At 39.9% G+C, this 21,610-nt stretch overlaps 1 protein-coding gene across 1 annotated transcript in view; it reads left to right on the forward strand.

Moving 5' to 3' along the window:
* Positions 1 to 21,610, forward strand: part of LOC113054050 (A disintegrin and metalloproteinase with thrombospondin motifs 6-like) — a 107,120-nt gene that overhangs the window by 2,584 nt on the left and 82,926 nt on the right. The window contains exons 4-9 of the mRNA XM_026219337.1: positions 516 to 880; positions 8,046 to 8,214; positions 8,443 to 8,660; positions 8,792 to 8,875; positions 9,774 to 9,919; positions 20,441 to 20,484. Coding sequence (XP_026075122.1) covers positions 516 to 880; positions 8,046 to 8,214; positions 8,443 to 8,660; positions 8,792 to 8,875; positions 9,774 to 9,919; positions 20,441 to 20,484 — 1,026 coding nt within the window. The remainder of the gene's footprint in view (positions 1 to 515; positions 881 to 8,045; positions 8,215 to 8,442; positions 8,661 to 8,791; positions 8,876 to 9,773; positions 9,920 to 20,440; positions 20,485 to 21,610) is intronic.

A 21,610-nucleotide genomic window follows, 5' to 3' on the forward strand; every position in this document is an offset into this window, starting at 1 on the left:
GCTTACAATTATGTCCTTAAGACACTACACTTTCAGCTTTACCCAGAGGAAACGTTTTATTGCTCAATTATGTTTCATGTAAGTGTCAAGCTCATCTCAGATGCTTCTCATTAGGAAAAATAAACAAATGTGACAATTATTGACAAAGTACTGTAAGAGTACAGAGCTATAAAATATATGTGGGTAAGCTAACTCAGATGATTTCATCTTGGAAAATATTGATGAAGAAATGATAGATTTCATTCCGAGATCTCTGGCTTTTGTTTCTTTTGTTTGTGTCATCTTTGCTCCTGAAAAAATTTAGAGAAACCATAAGGCTTCTGACTTTTACTATAAAATCTGTCCATATTTTGAGATATTAAGCAGTTAAACCTCTCAGCAATTTAACTTTCCTCCTGAGCACACCTGCAACTTACAGAGCTAAAGTTGTATGCTGACTTCTGGTTTCCCATGATTACCCTCTCCTTTGTTTTCCTCACTCTCATCTGCTTCACTTTATTCCCCAAAACACAAAGCGGAATTCCTGTCCACGCTGGAGCACTACCAGTTAACAGTACCAGTGCGGGTGAATGAGAGGGGCCAGTTCATGAGTTACACTGTGAAGCATTACAGGCCTGGTCGACGGCGACGTGGACTGGACCAGACTGAGCTGGACCACACTGTGACCAGGCTTTTTTACAAACTCTCAGCCTACGGCAAGCACTTTCACCTGAACCTGACACTCAACCCAAACCTGGTTTCTAAACATTTCACAGTAGAGTACTGGGGCAAAGACGGACTAGACTGGCAGCATTCAGTGGTCGATAACTGCCACTATGTTGGATACCTACTGGATCGATATAGTACTACAAAAGTGGCATTGAGCAACTGCAAAGGCTTGGTGAGTACAACCGACTTCGAATGTATTTATGCTTTTGGGTGTATGAGAAAATAAGGAACAATTAGTTTCTTCAGATGCACCTTCTGATTTGTCCAGAATTTATAATATTTATAGCAAGCTGTTTTTTTTCCTCCAGAATACCTCAGGAAAAAGCACACTGAAAGAACAAATTGGAAATTTCACATTCACACAGGGATATAAAAGCACACTGGCCAATGACGTGGAATATGCATTGCATTTTATTGCCCACATATCTAAAGGTCTTCAGCTGAAGTTTTTACTTCCTCAAAGGGTCACATATTTTCTGACTCAAATTTATAATCTTCGCCTGGCAAAGAAATAGGTGTAAATGCATTGAAGGAGGGACCCAAGGACTATAATATCATAGAGACTTTGATGAGCTCTTTTGAATTGCGCCTGTGAGTAACCAGCTAGCAACGACCCAGAACGCCGTAATAGCAACAAACTCTTTAGAGTAAATAGCTAAATACCTCAATAAATGCATAGCAAAAATCTAGTTAAGAGCTGAAGTGTGTCATAGTTCTAGAGGAAGTGAGGAGTGAGGAGTGAGAAATGGACGGAGTTGAGCAATATTGCGGAGATGAAAATAACAAGACCTTATGTTATTAATGTGAGCATCAAATGATAAGGTACTGTCAAAGATGACCCCCAAGTTCCTAGCCTGGTGGGAGGGAGAAATGGAATAACCATCAATGGATAATGAAAAACTGCATGACTTAGAGAGAGTAGAATTAGTACCAATGAGGAGTACTTCAGACTTACTGGCATTAAGTTTGAGGAAATTGGCAGAAAACCAAACATTTATTTCATGAAGACAGTCGGTAAGATAGGCGGGAGGGAGAATGGAATCAGGGTTTGTAGAAATGTAAAGCTGAGTGTCATCGGCGTAACTTTAATTAAAGTGAAATTTAATACCGAATTTTGAAAAGATATTGCAGAGTGGGAGAAGATAAATTAGGAACAATAGGGGGCCTGGGACAGAGCCTTGGGGGACACCACAGCTAACAGAGAAGGTTGGGAATGAAGTTTATTTAGTTGTACACACGGTGTGCGGTTTGAAAGGTATGAAGTGAACCAGGCATAAGGAATACCAGTGATACCAATCCCAGATAGTCGATGCAAGAGAATTCTGTGTAAAATTGTGTCAAAAGCTGCACTCAAGTCAAGTAGAACAAGAATAGATAATCAGCAGCCATTAACAGGTCATTCGTTACGCTCACTAGTGCAAATCAGTGCTATGCTTAGGACGAAACCCTGACTGAAAACACTCATACAAGTTATTATTACTAAGATGAGCATGAACCTGTGCTGCCACTGCTTTTTCAAGAATTTCCGAAATAAATGGAAGATTTGAGATAGGACGGTAATTATCTAAATTGTTTGGGTCTGCGCCAAGTTTCTTAAGAACAGGGGTTATGGCAGCTATTTTAAAAGATGATGGAACAATGTCGGAGCTGAGAGAAGTGTGAATAATATGAGTTATGAGAGAAGCTAAAGAGGGAAAACAGGCGTTTACCAAATGAGTTGGTATAAGGATCAAGTAGACAGGTGGGGCAAATTAATTGAGACACTGTGTGATGAATTACAGTAAGGGGTAGCCAAAGAGGCCAATTGTTGGTGGATGGTAGTTATTTTGTCATTGAAGAAAGACATAAATTTATCACATTGAGCAGTGCAGTGCAGTACAGGTATGCGGGAAGTGTGTCAGGACGTTTCAGAATACGATTAACAGTTGAATACAGTGCTTTAGTATTACCATCTCCAGACTCAATTAAATGTGAAAAGAAAACATTTTTGGCAGCATAAAGACCATCTTTGTAAAGATGAACATGTTCACTATACAGCTCTCTATGTATCATAAGACCAGTTTTTTTGTAAAGGCGTTCCAAACGCCGGCCTCTGGTATTGAGCTGGTGAAGTTCAGGAGTGAACCAGGGCACAGAATGGGTGAATGATACAGTCCGAGTTTTAAGAGGTGCAAGAGTATCAAGGAGCTGCTGTAGTTCAAAGATGTAAAAGGAGACCAAATTGTCAGGAAAAGTGAGCTGGTCACTGAGTGGAAAATCAGCCATTGCGGCAGTCAGAACAGAAGGGTCGATCTTTTTTATATTCCGAAATGATATCAAACGTTGTTGTTTGGATTTAAAGAGTATAACATCAGCATTAAAGGAAAGCAATTTATGATCAGATATGGGTATTACATCTGCAGTACAGTCACGAGGTGTGACACCTGAACAGCAGATGAGGTCCAGAGTGTGGCCTTTAGAGTGAGTTGGAAACTTCACATATTGTTGGAGACCAAAACTTTCTAAGCAAGAATTAAAATCCCTTGTTAGTGGGTTCCTGGCAGTATCCATATGAATGTTAAAATCACCCAGGAGAATAAGATTGGGTGATAAGGTACACAAATGGGTTAAAAATTCACAAAATTCACTTATAAAAGTATACTTTTAACTTACTATACTATACTGTACTGAACACTCTGCTATTGGTTGGACAAGCAGATAGTCCCGACCCCAATGCTGGGAAGCTCAAACAAGCGGGGCTAAATATTTGATACCTCCACAGTGTTTACACTTTTTGGGGAAATCAGCTATTGGTGTCCTTATAGTTGTCAGTGCATGTTAAGCTCAGGTAGGAAAAAGGATTTTAACAATAACAGTATTGCTAAGGAGTTTTACTGCAGAGCTTCAGGCCAGTGTCCAGAATGAGTCAGCATGTCTACATCACATTAATAAAGCTTAGGAAGATTCAAACGTATTGCCTCATGTTTGACTAACATTAGAGAGAGAGCGTGCTTAAAGCACCTTGTCTGTTTTAGTGCCAGAGTTCTTATCTATGTCCCTGTCTCTGTGTACACAGCTGCTTCTGCTCACTTTTAAAGTGACTGCTGAGTGACAGCAAAATATTAGCTTAGCTGTCTCTCCACATTGGGCTTGAATCCCTCCTGCACCTTCAAGCCCATTGCCAGCTGATTCCTATCTCACGCTGAGTATTTCATCTGGTGGGGACTTTGATGTTGCTTAACTAAACCGCACTCCACACGATTGCTGTGAAACGTGGCTTCCTGTGATGCAATGCAATTATCAAAACATTAAATCACGGTTCTGACTAGTATAAACTAATATGACCCTGCAAGTTACCTTGACAACAAACTTCTGTATCTTTAAATGATTTTTTAATGATACACAGCTTTGTATGCTGAGGCAATAATCAAACACTTTTGAATATCTGTTTTGTTTTAATGAATCTGATCATGAGGTCGGTCAATTCAATACACTTAAAAATAAAGGTGCTTCTTGATGTCATAGAAGAACCTTTTTGTCTAAATGGTTCCATAAAGAACCTTTAACATCTGAAGAACCTTTCTATTTCTTAAAAGGTTCTTTGTGGTGAAAGAAGGTTCTTCAGATTACAAAAAGGTAAGAAAGAGATAATTCTTTGTGGAACCAAAATTGGTTCTTCTATGGCATTGCTTCAAGAACCTTTTGAAGCACCTTTATTTATAAGAGTGTATATATAATAGACTTTTATAATGCATATGTATATACATATATACAAAGTCTATAAAATATGTACTTGAATGTATAAAATTATACATACTGTATAAAATTACTATTTAAAATGGGTTTATGTTCACTTATATGTTGTTCCACAAAATGAAATGAAAGTTCTCTAATCATTTTTTCACCCTCAATTTGTTATACTACTGTATGACTTTCTTCTGAAGAACACAAAATATTTTAAAGAAAGTTTCATTATTTTTGTCCTCACATTTTTGTCATTCATTTTGATTGTATGGACAAATAAATTGCACCGAGACGTTTTTCAAAACACCACAGAAAGAACTTACGGGTTTGGTAGGCTTCAGCGTAAAAGTAGCATCCCCATCACTAGAAGCTAGATTTCAGTCCTACATGTTGTGTCTGACATCCGGCCCTTTGCAGTTGTTACACTACTCTGCCCAGAAGGAACATGGAGCTGAGCATAATCAAAATAAGAATTTATTAATCTAACACGGGGTAAATCTCGCACGATATCAACAGAGGGAGGCGTGAGTGGGAACTTGGGAGGAAGTTCCAGTGGAGGACAAACTCCTGGGAGGGGGCCAGCAGACAGAGACCATGGAGGGATGAGCCAGGCAGGAGACAGGAGGGATCTGGAGCAGGAGGAGTCCAACTGGACCCAGGCCAGAGCCATAATGGCCCAAGGTGGAGCTGACGGTGGGAGGAGCCATGGAGTAATGGCCGCCAACTCCAGGGGCCTGAGTAATGGCAGCAGTGCAGTTTGGAGGAGGAGCCCACGGCGGAGACGGAGAGCCAAAGAGCCAGGGTGACAGGGAGGATTCGGAGGTCCTAGGCGTAATTGATGGCTCTGGCGACCGACGTGGAGATGTGGATCTGGAAGACCACGGTGGAGCCAGAGCGAAAGAGGACTGGGGTGGAGCCAATGAAGGAGCCAGAGGGATAAAGCAAAGCCAGAGGAGTGGAGTCCCGAGGTGTTGGATGGTCAACCCCAGACCAAGGTGGAGGCGCGGGAGACTCCGGCAACCCTGGAGGATGGCAGTCCCGCGGAGCTTTTACTCCAACACAGGGTTAAATCCAACACAGGGTTATATCCAACATGGAAACAGGAGGAAGACACACATATGTAACTATAGAACTGATTAACAACACATACTGAAAGGACTAGGACTTTTAAACAAAAGATAATTGGGGAAACACAGGTGACCAAATTAACAGGGACATGGAACACAGGCGGAAGAAACTAGACACACCTAGTAACTAATCAATCAATCAAGAAATTGGGTCACAGGGGCAAAAACACTAGGGCTACATTTACACGTGGGCGGCTATTTTCACAAACGGACATTTCAACCTCTCCGGTTTCAAAAATAACATTGTGCACACATTTCACTTTTCAGAAGAGTGTTCATTTACACGTACCCATGTATATATGGCGTCAAGTGCATGCCAAACCTGTAGGTGGCGGTGTAACGAGAAGCTCAAGCTCACGTAAGCCAATCAGAATCCCGAAAATCACATATAAACATAGGTCACACTTTTGACATAGGTGCGAGCTCTGGCGCATACTGTAACATTTGCTGCCTAAACACCAATTTGTCTCAGTTTACATACAAACGTGCAAATGAAGATTTGAATGGTAATGGACTTAATATGGAATTACTGTGGAATACTAAAAGAATCCTGTGGTGAGTGGGGCGGGGCCGAGAGCCATGGGAATGGAGCGAGCCCGGGAAGTGATTGGAAATGAGTGACACCTGCTCAACCCAGCAGTCTCGAGTCCCACAGAGGAGATGAAAGGATAAAAACAGGAGCGACAACAGTGAAGGACGAGAGAGGACCAGGCCTGGATTTTATTTTGTGTTTTGATTTTGTTTGTGCACGGCAGTTGTCCATGAGGGGCTGTCGCGCTGTTTTGTGTTTATTATGATTAAAGTCATTGTGATTGTCTGCCAGTTCCTGCCTCCTTCTTCCCACGAAAGAACATTGTTACATTGGTGCCAAGGCCCTGGAGAAGGAGGGACGTGCTGCTGAAGATCCCTTGCTGCTGTGGTTAATCTGGCGCCATCGAGCAGGCGAGGAAGTGTGCCGCCATGGATGCGAGGCGGTGGGCTGGAGTGAGTTGCCGGGGATGGGCGAGCTCGCTGCCGGCCGCCTGTGATGTGGAGGGGCGGCTGCCGTCCGTGAGGGAGCGGAGGAGTCAGCCCAGTTCACCTGGAGGCCGGAGCCTGCTGCCATCCCTGATGGAATTGGGAGGAGCAGGGACTCCAGCTGGCTGCCCAAAACCAGAGGAGCCGTCGCTGTACACCATTTTTTTTTCCTTTTTTCTCCTCTCTCCCCTCTCTCGTCTCTGTCGCGCCTCATCCTTCCATCTCCTTTTCTCTTGCCTCGTCTCTCCTACCCCCAGGTCCCCACAGGTCACCGTGAGCGGTGGGGGGGGGGGGGTGTTAGAGCGCATTCTCGAGTCTCCTGCTCATTTTATTGTGGTGGTCTTTTCCTTGTAAGGTCAAAAACCTCTGCACAAGTCTAATGATGCTGAGTTTTTACAAACTATGGGACGTGAAGCATAAATTATTTTCTGCCACAAATGATGTGAAAAAGCTCGCTTGAGATTGCTTTAAGACCTCAGATCAGGCAACGGTTTTAAAATTTCACGTTTTGGGCCACAAAGGAAAGTCCAATATGATCCTAACTAGCTTGTTTACTTAGCTTACTCTGATATCATGCATCACATCTGATATTATCTGAATTTAATATATTCCAATGGCTAGGCTCAAATAAAAGGAAAAGCAATGCTTTTACAAACTTAATGTTCCACCTCTGCCATTAAACCAACCGGATAACTGACACAAATGCTTTAGGTAGTAGTCTGCTTTATCACGTCTGTAATAATAAGCTTTTTCCCATACTCTCCCATTAGTCAGAATGAAGAACAAGACAGTTGAAATGATGCTAAAATGTGATATTATAATTGTTGCAGCCAAAAGTTCTGGCTCACCATCCTTCATAAATTGAGATCTCTGCGTTGCCTCAGTCATTTTATTGAAACCAAAAATGGAAAAACAGTCCTTTGAATGCCTCAGCAGTTTTTGCCGTGCATCACACAGCATACAGCTCATATCAACTGCGCCTTTGTTTTGCGTGTGTAGCGTTTGCTGTTTCTTTGTAAAGATTTAATTGGTCTCATTGTGGAGTTTTACAGACTTGGAGAACATGCCAGAGCTTTTTTCCCCTCTTCTTTTTCTATAAACACATTTCTGAGGCTGTTTTTGAATTTCTGTTAAATTGGGGGTGTTCAAGGGCACAGGTCTGTGTGCTTTGGTTCCTGTCCCAGTAATTACAGTGTTGTTCTTTATGTAATTGGTGGTTTTTGAGTGATTTATCTCATTGATTTGTATTGTGGCGTGTTTTTGCATTTGCATAGTTATCTGCATTCTGGTTTGTATTTTAACAGCATGAATATATTTGAAGAGATGATAAGCATGTAACACGGCCATTAAAATGCATGAATTTACAACCTTGTCCTCGACATTGAAGATGGAATAGTTTATACCTTGTCAATGAACATATTTTCCTGTGTGCTTTTTGTGTAACCTATCATTTTTTCTTTTCTTATCAAGCATGGTGTCATAACCACAGAGGATGAGCAATTTTTAATTGAGCCATTAAAAAATATATCCAGAAATTTCAGTGATGTCGACCACGAAGGACAACCACATGTTATTTATAAAAAGACTTCCATTCATTCTCTGCAAGAGCCAAGCGAGGAGCTCCACTGTGGTGTTTCAGGTTGGTAAGCCTCCATTTGGCCACACTGTGACATAAACAGCTATAGATAGCAGTTTAGGAAATGATGGTCAGTGGTTCAGGTTTGGCTGGACGTCTCTGCAAACAGCCTCGGTATGAACGTTGAGTGAAGATCTACTCTAAAGTTCAGCTAAATCTCATTTTATTATCAATTGAACTGCTAATGAGTCCCTTTTTGAAGATAACGTGAACCAGTTTTGTTATCTCTAGACCTCACAATAAACCGGACACCCAGCTACAATACCAATCCTGAAGCAAACACACCTTACCCAGCCACGGATGATGACATCTCGATGGGTGGCCACCGCCAGCGGCGCTCTGTCAGCTCTGAACGCTTTGTGGAGACTTTAGTGGTGGCGGATAAAATGATGGTTGGCTATCACGGTCGCAAAGACATCGAGCACTACATCCTTTCCGTAATGAATATTGTAAGTTTGGTCCTGCTTTTCTCATGCGTGTTCGTCTCCAATGTGCATTTCATTCCTTTTTAAAGGTACATAAGAAGAACTCAAACAGCACTTGGCTGACTTTGTGTCTTTTCTTCTTTTCTGGAGGTCAGGTTGCCAAACTTTATCGTGATGCCAGTCTTGGAAACGTTGTGAACATTATTGTAACCCGACTGATTGTTCTGACAGAAGATCAGGTGAGTGTTTTTCACTAAGTGCACTAAGTGGTGCAGAAGATAATAGTTCACCCAAAAATGGCTCATTCTTTCATTCAGTTAATTCCAAACCTGTATAACTTACTTTCTACTCTGAAACACAAAATGTTCTTTTGGACCCCATTGTCTTTCATTGTATATGGACAAAAAACAATGTGACTTTTTAATTTTGTGTTCCACAGAAGAAGGAAATGTCATACAGGTTTAGAATAACATGAGGATGAGTAAACAATGGAGAGTTTTCATTTTTGGGTGAACTATTCCTTTAATGGTGTAATTGTTCTGCATGAATAAACATTTTATAGTGTACAGCTGCATTTTGGCTTTGCTAAAGATCATTGTATCTCAGTAGTATTTTTTGAGGCTAGACTAGTTTGATATGCAGTGTTCCTGTCTTTCGTCTGCATAAGCCATAAATGAGCGTGAGCTCAGAGTATTTTTAGAAGCTTAGAAACACACCTCACAGTAGTTTGCTGTTTTATTGCCCTGAAAAAGACAGATGGAATCATGAATCGTCTGACAACTTTTAAAGATAAAAGTTATTCAAACAAATATGCCTAGACATTGTCCCTGAGGGAAACTTTGTAAAAGATTTTACGTTAATGTCATTAATGAGAGAGCCAGGTTGTTGTGTTTTTTTATGTTCTCGGGAGAGTCAAATAACTCTTCCCAAACTGGGAAACCAATCAAAAGATCCAGCTTGCTCTAAGATGATGTCATAAGAGCTACAATTCACATTTTACCAAGTAAAGAATATATACTATATTAAATAAACTATATAAACTTAACAAGCTGAAGCGTCCTTTGTTTGGGATTTTCATCTTGCTGTGGATCAGATTTTGTTGCACTGATATGTTGCATTGGTGTTTTTTTGTTGCAGTCCGACTTGGAGATAAACCACCATGCAGACAAATCTCTAGACAGCTTCTGTAAGTGGCAGAAATCCATTCTTTCTCATCATGAAGATGGAAACAGTATCCCAGAGAACAGGATCGCCCATCACGACAATGCTGTTCTCATTACAAGGTTGGTTACTATTATTTCCATCTGATTTCAGGAGTTGTTCATTGTTGAGGTTGGGGATATGGTTAGGATTTTGTCTGTTTGAAAGGAATGTTGTTTCAGGGTCGAGATGCTGATTCAGGAACACATCCCACTTGGTCAACAACACTTCATTTGTTCAAAATCGTGATTTTAGTTTAAGGACCAATTCTGACTATTAACTAGCAAGCATATTATTAGCATATTGGGTCTTTATTAGTACTTCTAAAGCACATATTGGTAAGCATGACCAAATTTAAAATCCCTTTAAAAGGGGTGTAACAGTACACAGAAGTCACTGTTCGATACGTACCTTGGTTTTGGGGTCATGGTTCAATACGAAGTTCAAATAAAAGAGTTCAGTACAGCAGCAAAAAGCAACAAATCCTCAATTATATTTTTTATTTTGAACAGACAGTAGTGCTGCACACATGTAGCATCAGCAGTTGTTTTTTGTTGTGTGAATGCTATAATTATGCAATTTCAATGGAATTTCAATGGACTGACTTTTGATTTGTGAAATTATACTACATTAGACACCTGCACAAAACAAAATCAGCAGATGGGCTGAATGAAAATGACAGCTTATGGAATGGCAGCGATATAGTATTTCCTTGGTTACCGGTGTTGTCAGGGCGCGGGGTAGGCAGTGGACTCCGAGCTGGCCGGCACACTGCAGACCACACGCACTGCCGGATATCTGAAACTACGGATCCTTAGACAGGAAAATAGAAGGTGAGAATGAAACTTGGACACCACACAAAACAAGGGGAAAGAAAAAACAATCTACTCACGACGACAGACAGAAAGGCAGAGACATATAAGGGAGTGGGGGAACGAGCGACAGGTGGGGAAGAATCAGCTTGTGATCTGCACACCCCCGCCACGATCAGTGCTGATTGCCCAGACCACAAGCTACCGAACAGACAGGACAAAACAGACTGCAGGGGAAGCTGAGAAGGCACCCTGCACCATGACAGAACCCCCCACCTCAGGGATGCCTCCTGGCGTCTCCGGGGGACTCACCATGACGCTGATGAAATTGATCAATGACAGCGCATTCCAGAATATCGCGAGCCAGAATCGAGCATCTCTCCTCCGGACCATAACACTCCCAGTCTACCAGATATTGATGACCTCTACCCCTACGCCTCACATCAATGAGCCGCCGTACAGTATAGGCTGGCGACCCCTTGATCAGCCTAGGAGGCGGAGATGCATAGGTCAGGGGCTGAAGGGGGGAGCGAAAGGCGAGTTTGATCTTCGAAACATGGAAAACCGGGTGGATCCTTCTAAACTGAGGGGGCATCTCTGAATAAACGCATGTGCGGAGGGAACAACGGCATCAGATTCTTGAGAGGGGAATAAAGGTGGCTGGTAGCCTAAACAGCACTGGAAGGGAGACAAACCCGTAGATGAAACCGGGAGGGAGTTATGTGCATACTCTACCATGGTCAACCTTGAACTCCAAGATGACGGTTCAGCAGACACCAAACAGCGCAGAACTCTCTCCAAATCTTGGTTGGCACGCTTGGCCTGACCATTAGTCTGCGAGTGATAACCAGAGGATAGGCTCGCAGTCGCTCCCAGCTGTCGACAGAACTCTGTCCAAAACCTAGACACAAACTGGGGACCTCTGTCAGAAACCATGTTCACCGGGAGGCCATGAATACGGAAAACATGATCTAAGATGATAGTCGCTGTCTCCCTCGCTGACGGAAATTTGGGGAGGGGAATAAAATGGAGAACCTGTCTACCATAGCGAGAACTACCGTCTTGCCACTAGACAGAGGCAAGCCAGTCACAAAATCCATCGCTATGTGTGACCAGGGCCACGAAGGGACAGACAGCGGCTGGAGTAGCCCTGCTGGGGGTCGATTCGATCCCTTACCCGCAGCACACATAGGACAGGCCGACACAAACCATCGAGCATCCTGCACCACGGATGGTCACCAAAACCGCTGCTTGATTAAGCTACAAGTACGAGTCGATCCAGGGTGGCAAGCTAGACTAAAAAAGTGGCCCCACTGTAGTACGCTAGTTTGGACTGACTCAGTACAAAGAGCAGACCCCCTGGGCATCCAGTGAGAACAGAAGCATTGCGTAATGCCGTGCCGACCTTGGACCCCCCCCCCCAGGTGACTGCAGCCACAACCCGATCGGGATGCAAAATGGCCACCGGGAGGGTGGGGCTAGCCTCAGCCTCAAAAACGTGACAGCACGTCAGGATTACCATTCTTAGAGCCCGGGCGATAAGAAATGGTAAACCTGAAACGTCCAAAAAAATAATGCCCAGAGAGCCTGCCTAGAATTTATTCTCTTGGCGGTGTGAATGTACATGTACTGTGGATTTTTATGATCATTGTCATAGTTCCGTTCCGTGGGGGTTAAACGATGAGAAAAGAAGGCGCAGGGATGTATTTTCATGTCCAAAGATGATCTTTGAGACAAAACTGCCCCAACCCCCACCTCCTACGTATTCCACCTCCACAATGATCTGACGAGATGGGTCAGGGATCTTTAAAATGGGGGCCGAAATAAATTGACTCGTAAGGTTCTCAAACGCAGCTTGGGCCTGCGACGACCAACAGAATCGTTTCTTTGTGGAGGTGAGATCAGTCAAGAGGAAGGGCGATGTCATTCAACCCCCGATAGCCAATACAGGGGCGCAACGGTCCATCCTTCTTCTCCACGAAGAAGAACCCCGCCCCGGCTGGAGAGGAAGAGGGACGGATAATGCCTGCTACCAGAGAATCATGTATATACCTCTCCATCGCCTCCCTCTCCGGACCCGACAGAGAGTAAAGACGGTCCTTAGGTCAGGCAACAGGTCAATCGCACAGTCGTATGGGTGGTGTGGAGGCAGAGATGAAGCTCGGGACCTACTGAAAACCGCTCTCAAATCATTGTAAGCCTCCGGTACATCCACCAGGTTAACTGGCTCCTCATGCAACACAGAATGAGACAAGACTGGGGGAAATGCTGCACCCAAGCACTGAGCTAAACAGAAAGGGCTCCGGGAGGATGCAGCGTTGAGACATCAAGTCACATGCTGTTCCACACACGATCCCGGTGACGTGTTCATATGGAATCCCCTCTCTTCGGTGCCGAGAACAGAGAGTAATCCGGTTGTCGATCCATGTGGCGAGGTCGATAAGCCAATGTATTCATGCCTGCTGTCCTACATGGCCATTCCCCACTCTCTTGCTTGACCTACTAGGAGAGTGATGACGAACGCCACCCTGGATTGCTCTGTGAGGAAACAGAAAGGCTGGAGAGTGAAAGTCAGTGAGCACTGGGACAGAAATGACCGACATGAGTTGGGCTCACCCGAGTATGGAGCGGGTGGTTTAAGTCACGGTTCCACGTGGTGAGGAGCAGGTGGGACTGAAGGGCTGGCCTGCAGCTGGTCAAGCTGTCTGCTAGCTGGTTGAGTTGGAGAGAGATCTCCAAGTAGGCGTGATGAGAAGCCGCGATTTCCTCCTGCTGTTGACTCAGAAGAGAGCCCTGCTGCTCGGCGCAGCTACGTTTCCTCTGCTGAATCCATTTATGGTGAGTAGATTCTGTCGGGGTGCAGTTTAGGCAGAGGACTCAGAAAAGAATCTTTATTCTCGCCACAAAATACAAAAATAAACTACGGATCCTAAGACAGGAAAATAGAAGGTGAGAATGAAACTTGGACACCACACAAAACATGGGCAAAGACAAAACAATCTACTCACGACGACAGACAGAAAGGCAGAGACATATAAGGGAGTGGGGGAACGAGCGACAGGTGGGGAAGAATCAGCTCGTTATCTGTGCACCCCCGCCATGATCAGTGCTGATTGCCCAGACAATGAGCTACCGAACAGACAGGACAACACAGACTGCAAGGGAAGCTGAGAACCCTGCACCATGACAGCTGTAAACAAAGCAGCGCTGCAACAATAAACACTACTTTAATATGCATTAAACTGAGATAAGTTGTCTTAAGCATCTCTTGCCTCTGTTTGCAGACGTACAATATTTCCACACAAATTACATTTTGGGAAAAGACTGCAGTGCAATTTGTGTGCAATTCCAGAATGGATATCGTATGATTTATGGCTGGTCAACTGGTGCATCTGAAGAACCTGAAACTTTCCCAGACTTCTGATTTAAAACAAGCAGGCGGTTATTCTAGCTCTTGCGTGCCATCCAGTACTTAGTAGTTTGTATAGTTACAATACTTCACTTTCATTCCTCACTTGAAACAATTTTCACATTTCCTGTTAGTTTCCATTAGTTCGCTATTTAAGATTAAGAACCACTGTTTAAACAAGCATTTTCTTCTTTAATTTTTGCAGATGCTTCTTGACCATGTAACTCAGCACATTAAACATGTCTTGTTGAAAATAGTTTTTATTGACCTGAGGTGGCCTTTTAATTTCCTAAGTTAATTTTTCTTTAAGTGATTCTTTGTTTGTTAAATACATACTCTTTTGAAATCCCTGCCTTAATTCATTAAATTTATCATAAAGCCAAAAATACATCTTTTTTCAGTCATTAGTTTGTGGGCGAGCAATCAGCTAAATTGTTCTCAATTTCACTCGAATTGAAGAATAAAGGCTTGTTTTAGGGTTGGTTGACATTTTGGCATTTGAGTTTGACAGTTTGTCCTGGAAGCATATATTGGGTGGGTCGTTTACAGCTGAGACTAAACTGGTTATTAATGTCATTGTTAATTGGTGTCCACTGAGGCATGACTGTGTGGTTTGGACAGGTGCAAGCCTTGAAACCGTCAGAGGTTTTTTGGATATTTATGTTTATGTACATATGATGTGTTTAACTTCTTGATATTTTTGCTAAACATGTGGAGGCCAAATAACTTTTCAAATTGACTGAAACAGGCAGTGCGTCTGACACTAGAAAGTTTAATTTTAAGTTTATTTCTTCAGAACAGACACCAATCTGCCAAAGTAAGCTAGGTTGTAAACAACTAGCCGTTGTCCTACTAATTTCTGGCAGACTGGTTTTGAATCTGGCAAACAAATGCAGCTAGTTTGCCGTTATAAATGGATTTCATTTTGAATCAAGGGCAGCTTTAAACTCTAGTCAGAGATTTTTCCTTTCAGAAAGATAGGGAAGCCTTTGTGTTAAATCTGTTGGAGGAATTGACATGTCATATTTCAGTTAAATATAAATGACTCCTAAGTACACATTGTATTCTTTGGATCCAGAGCTTTTGTTTTAAGAAATCTGTTCTGATTGTTTTAGGCTTTACTCAAGTACAATAGTTTAAGTCAAATGGTGGATAGCTATTATATCCAAAGCCAAAAATGTTCATTAGATCTTAAGTCAGTTTGTGAAACCTCTATATAGATACATGCAGATTTTTTGGCATCTCCAACTCAGATTTCGTTTTTTGTAATCTGAACAGAACAAAACACACTTACAAGCTCAATCAGACCTCATCAATATGTGGCTTTTAGTAAGTCAGAAAAGATGAGAATAGATTTCTTTAAAGAAAGGAATAATTATGTATATTTATTCGTTTATTTTAAATAAAATATTTATCGTAACTCTGGACTCCTTAATACAGTCGACTATGTGACATTTACTTGTACTTACGTAGTGAATGAGTCACAGACAGCTATTTTGGACAAAAGAGAATAGTGTTTTTATAAATGTATGCTTGTGACTGAAAAGTCACGATAGACAAAGGCAATATTTCAGTTTCCTGTCCTCTCTTTCCACATTGTAAGAAAGTCATTTGACATACACTGAGTACACTGTATGAATCAACAGATCAGAGTTCATCAGTTAGTCTGTGTAGTCAGTCAGTTCTAGATTTGATTGGAAAATCAAATCCGATTCACAAGCACCATGAACAAAGTCTTATTTATATGAAGGCTAATATGTTGATTAGTTTTGTGTGGTTAGTTTATTATTGAGTACTCCATGAGGGAGGTGCCCTGCATCGCTGCGATTTTATGTCCATTTATACTAGCCTTGCTTAGTTTGGAGACATTTATGTGAGGTGATTTCATATACTACTAATGATAGCCTGAAGGAGAGCTTAACAATCAGAGTGATGTTTCCTTAAAAGCCTGTTCAAGTAAACTCACCAGCATACCATTCAACATAATGTTTTTACTCATTAGCTCTCAAACCGATTATGATTATTTGCTTATTTTTGGTAAAAGTCAGTGTTACAGCTTGTGTTCTTGGAACACTAATAGACTACTACAGTGTTAATTAGTCATGCATTTGACCCTTGTTTGACACCTTTTATTTTATCATTTACTTGTTACACGATAAATACGTTGTTATGCACATTATGCATAAATACATGTAACTAACCCTGGTCCTAACCCTAAGACTATAGTAATTACTTGTTGTTATTTATAATACTCAGCACTTGAATGTATAATTATACTGTAAAATGAACACCTTAAAATAAAGTGTAACTAAAATAAATAAAATAAATAAACTGTTATAGTGACTAGTGGTCGACCGATATTGTTTATTTTGGCAGCTAATGCCGATATCTTGGAAAAAAGGGGGGATGTTAGCTGATATGCAGCCAATATAATAATAATTTATTTTTTTTACTATTAATATTTAAGAAATGTAAAATCATTTGACATTGGATTAAAACATACATGTGGAAAATTACATGCTTATACATTAGATTCGTAATTTTTCACAAATGAATAAATATTTGATACAAATATAATTAAAAAGGATGTAAACACTGTAACCAAAAGGACACTCAGTATTCTGGGAAGTTTTTGTGCATTGGGAATCATATTTTTCAAAGAAATCCAGGGTAACTCTCATTTTACATACAGCACACAGTGAAAATGACATGAATATGACAGTGGACAAATGCAAAAAGTGCAGCATAAGTTGAAATCACAAGTTTAAAGTATAAACCATTCAATTCACACAGACCGGCCGTCACGTAGGAACACCTGATCATGATGGATAAAAATACGCACTTCACAAGATCTCACAGCTGAATTCAACAAAGTTTTCAAGGTTTGTGAAATTAAATGTTTTTTAGTCATTCAAAGATTTGTTTAAACTATATATATGCATATTTGCTTAATGCTGGTGGCAAACGAGAAAGTATTATAATGTTTGCCTTTCTATTACTAATAATATAAAAGCAATCGTTAGAATACTTTTTGTACATATTAATTCCTTTGTTTAATCTGATTATTAGACAGACTTCTATCCATATAAGACAAAACTTTTAACAACGACAGTGAACAAGAGGGAGAGTGTGAGCTGTGCATTTAGACTCGACCTTTCTCAGCGCCGTCCAAATAAAAGTCCCGCTGCAAACTCATCAGCAAAGCAGCAAAACCTATCAGCCGATGGCGATTTTAAAAAAAAGCCAAATATCGATATATCGGTCGATCACTAATAGTGATGGTAGTTTGTGAACAGTTTTTAGTATACTTGTTATAGTTGTAATTGTCTGTACAGTGTTTAATATCAAATATTATCAATATCAAAATGTAGTGTAATATTTAACAAAAAATTCACTATGGAACCTGCAACAACGTAAGTAAACTTTTAAGCAGTTATCGCAATTTTAGTACCTGTACATTGTTAAACTGATCATAATTTTAGGAAACTGCCATAACTGTGACACTTGTAGTAAACCTTAAATGAATGCATAAATCTTAATTATAGATTTTCTTCATAAACTTCATAAACTATTGTAACTATGATAATTAAAAAAGAATCCAACTTTTAAAATTTTATCAAAATTTGAGACTTTTGCAATATTTTTTTTTTCTAATTTCACTATGTAGTTTTCAAAGTTTTCTAAAATTAAATTCATTTATTTATGAAGTTAATTTTTTTTTTACCAAAAGTGTTAATTTTGATAAAATGTAAAGTTTATGAAGTGTATTAAAACTGCAGTAGTTGCCATAATTTAGGAAAGTAAATCATTGTAGTATAGTTGTAGTTTATTAAGTTTACTGTATATATGTGTGTTATTTTAAATTTAACAGTGTAACAGAAAAAGGACATCACTCTCACAGTAGAAATTATTATATATCCATATTAGTGCTGTCAAACTAATCCATATATATGTTGTTGAAATAATTTTCACTTCAGCAGAGGTCACATGGACAGTTTTGTGAGGTCAGCTGTCCCTCTCACTGGGTGGCTCAGAGATGTAAACATTTAGACAGAAACTCTAGAGTGATTGCATTTGCCACATTTGCTGCAGTACCTCTGCTGGTACAAGAGGAAGAAGCATAAGACTGTGTGATGCATCATCTAGACGGACGGTTCATCCTGACCTCTTCAGCAATGTTTTTCAAGTCCTAGACTTTTGTCCGGAGCTTGACGGGGGGGTGCAATATTGCTTGTTTGGAATACAATCCATTGCGAGAGCTGAGGGAGATTAAAGTAGCTAAATCAAAATAAATCTACGTCCAGAAGAGGTCAGCTATTCAACATAAGTCCATGAGACCTACGGATAAAACCTAATGCTCGTGGTTCTGCTCTGCTTGGGGAGTCATGGGACGAGAAGGGAGCTAACGAAATTGAATTTGCATTGTCCTGGTTTGCTAATACATTAAAAGCCCATCTTCAAGGCAGAGACCTTGTTCATCATTCCCTGTGTATGCTATTATTATTATTATTATTATTATTATTTTGTATTACCAGTACAGTATGTACATCAATTAGACATCAAGTGAAACAGTGGGTCAGTCGCACACACACATATGTATGTTTGATCTTCCATCTAATTTACTCTGATGTTTAATAAGTAATTTTGTTTGAAATTAATATTTTTTATATTAATATTATTCCTGGTTCAGTACAAACTCAGTCAACAGAATTTGTAGCGTTATGTTACAATGATAATAATTTCAGTGTATCCCCCATTTTCTTTATTTTCTTTTCAAAAATTGAGATGCACATGCAGTGGAAGTAAAAGGGGTTTACATTTATGGAGGGTTCAAATGCAGAAAAGTAAAGCTTATTATTGTATAGATTAAGTCTTTGTTAAAACTTGTGTATTGTATAAACTGTGAAGTTTTTCTTGTCAATTGTATGGTCATTAATTCACCCAAGAATCATTTACTCACGTTCACGTCATTCCAAACCTGCAAACCTTCTTTATTTTGTGGAATATATATATGCTTATATAAAAAATGATAATAATGTTTGTGGTAATCAGCATTATGCTACGAGTGCTGTACTTTGAGCTTAAATGGTATTGACTGGTACTATGGGCAAGCATCACTCACATTTTCTTAATATTTTACATGAACACGATCTCACAATGAGTTTAAATTTTTTCACATTTGTATAAATTGTATAAGCAGCAACTTATGTGCTTATAAACTGTGCAAAGAAGAACAAAGAAACCCTTGTTTTGGTTATTTATTTTTGGCTCCAGTATTCCAGTATGGTTTTCCAGATTCAAAGATCATTTGGCTCTTTTGACCCTTTTCAGCTGCCACAGTAAACAGAGCGCATGGATATCTTCAGATCGACACCAAAATAGAAGGGCGATAGGAACTTTCCAACTACCAGTCTGACTAAATATATGCAAAACGTCTGCGCTGTTCCTCTCAAGCTCCTGATGCAAAACACAATGCTTCTGAGAGAGTTTAATATGATTCAGATCGGGGACTGTGTCTTTCCTCTAGGTTAAAGACAATGTCAAACAAAGCCTGGCTGCCTGCCTTTGGCCAGACTCAGTAGCCCAAACTGCTTGTGATATATTTGAGGAGGTGTTAAATGCCCAATTTGGAGAATAAGGAAATATTTGGCATTCTTCATATAGGCCTGCCTATATTTGGGGGCGGGGTTGAATTACAAAATAAACAACAAATATTTGACAGTAAGTCATGGTGAATGCTGTCAATAAAAAGTGGGTCAATAGATTTTAATTAAATTGAATTAGTTTGAAGTTTTAAACTTGCTTAAAATAAGTAAAAGAAGTAGTATAATAAGTATTAAACTTCAATATGCAACTTTCCTGGTAAAAGCAAAAGCAGATAAAATGCATATATGGACCTTTTTAATGTTAATGTAAGTTTATGTGTTATGAACATAATCGCATATTAATGCACTGTGCTAACACTTACTTTGCACATGTTGGATAATAAAATGGGTGAAAAAAATGACTGGATCATAGTTGGACCGTTTTGGTTGCACTTTATTTTGATTGTCCACTTTAGACATTCTACTAACTACTAACTTTGCAAGTACATATCAACTAACTCTCATTAGAGTATTAGTAGTTTGTTTGGTTAGGGTTAGTAAAATAAGTTGACATGTATTTGCAAAGTTAGCAGAATGTCTTAAGTGGACGATCAAACTAAAGTTTCACCCTCTTTTGACTCCAGCCATCAAGTAACCACCCAAAAAACATTAGCAACCCCATTCAAACTCGCTGACTAGCAAGTTTTACACAGGCATACACCATTCACGTTTTCGTCATAAGTCCTGTTGAATTTCTGTCATATGAAGACCTTACTTTTGATTTCTTTTTTCTTTTAGGTATGACATCTGCACCTATAAGAACAAACCCTGCGGTACTCTCGGTAAGTACCTGAAATATTTCCTAAGACTAAATATACTTTGATTTAAAGAGATAGTTAACCTCAAAAGGAAAATTCTCTCATCATTTACTCACCCCCATCCAAACCCATATGAAATTTGTTCATATTTGGAAGAAAAATTAAGGTATTTATCAAACTCTACAAAATTTTTGTCTCCCCATTGAAAATGTTGACTATTCAACACATTCATAAAGATATTATAAAAATAAATCTATATGAATCGAGCGAATCCAAGTCCTCTAAAAAGACATGATCACTTTATAGTGCGACAAGACAAAAACAAACCAAAAACAAAAAAAACATTCCAAATAAGGCATTTGTTGCATCCAGTGGGAACATAATTTCTGATTATAATGACTAATACTGTCTTTTTACGCGTTGTGTTGCACAAGTTACGCCTTCTTTCTTTATGTGAACATTTGGGCTGTGTTATGCAAATTTTCCCACATCGTGACGTAGACATGTGGGAAGTGTTTGAATGAGCCGTTTTAGGAGGGTGTGGACCAGTCTTAACTTTTATAAAGAATAGCTTTTTGGATTTGAGACTTTAGTCTTTGCAACTTTAGGGATCTTGTCTATTCATGAACAGCTTGTAACGCTCCAAAAAGAAAGGAGAACTTGAAATTGCATCAAATGACCCCTTTGAATTAGGCTTTTATTCACAATTTAAGAAGAGCTTGACATGTGAGAACAAACGTCATGGTTCATTGGTGAAGCTCAAACCTGGTGATGTGAAATGTGAGAACCTCATAGGTTTTCGTGCATTAAACAAATATGCTTGAGCTTCCGTTTATGTTCGCTGACCAGTGTTTATATGTGAATAAAAGCCTAATTTAAATCTGTTCATCATATAACATGACCGTGACACTTCAGAAGACTCAAATGGATTTATTTCTTGATCTCTTTACAAACTTTGAGAGTTTTGGCTGAACAGACATTCAGTGGAGGGACCGAAATTTCTCAGATTGCATTAAAAATTTCTTAATTTGTGTTCTGAAAAATAAATAATTTCTTAGGGGTATAGAACGACATGAGGTTGAGTAAATGATGACAGAATTTTCATTCTGGGGTGAACTAACCCTTTAAATGAATGTCACTAAATGGCAAA

Source organism: Carassius auratus, chromosome 35, assembly GCF_003368295.1.
Source record: "Carassius auratus strain Wakin chromosome 35, ASM336829v1, whole genome shotgun sequence".
Classification (NCBI taxonomy): Eukaryota; Metazoa; Chordata; class Actinopteri; order Cypriniformes; family Cyprinidae; genus Carassius; species Carassius auratus.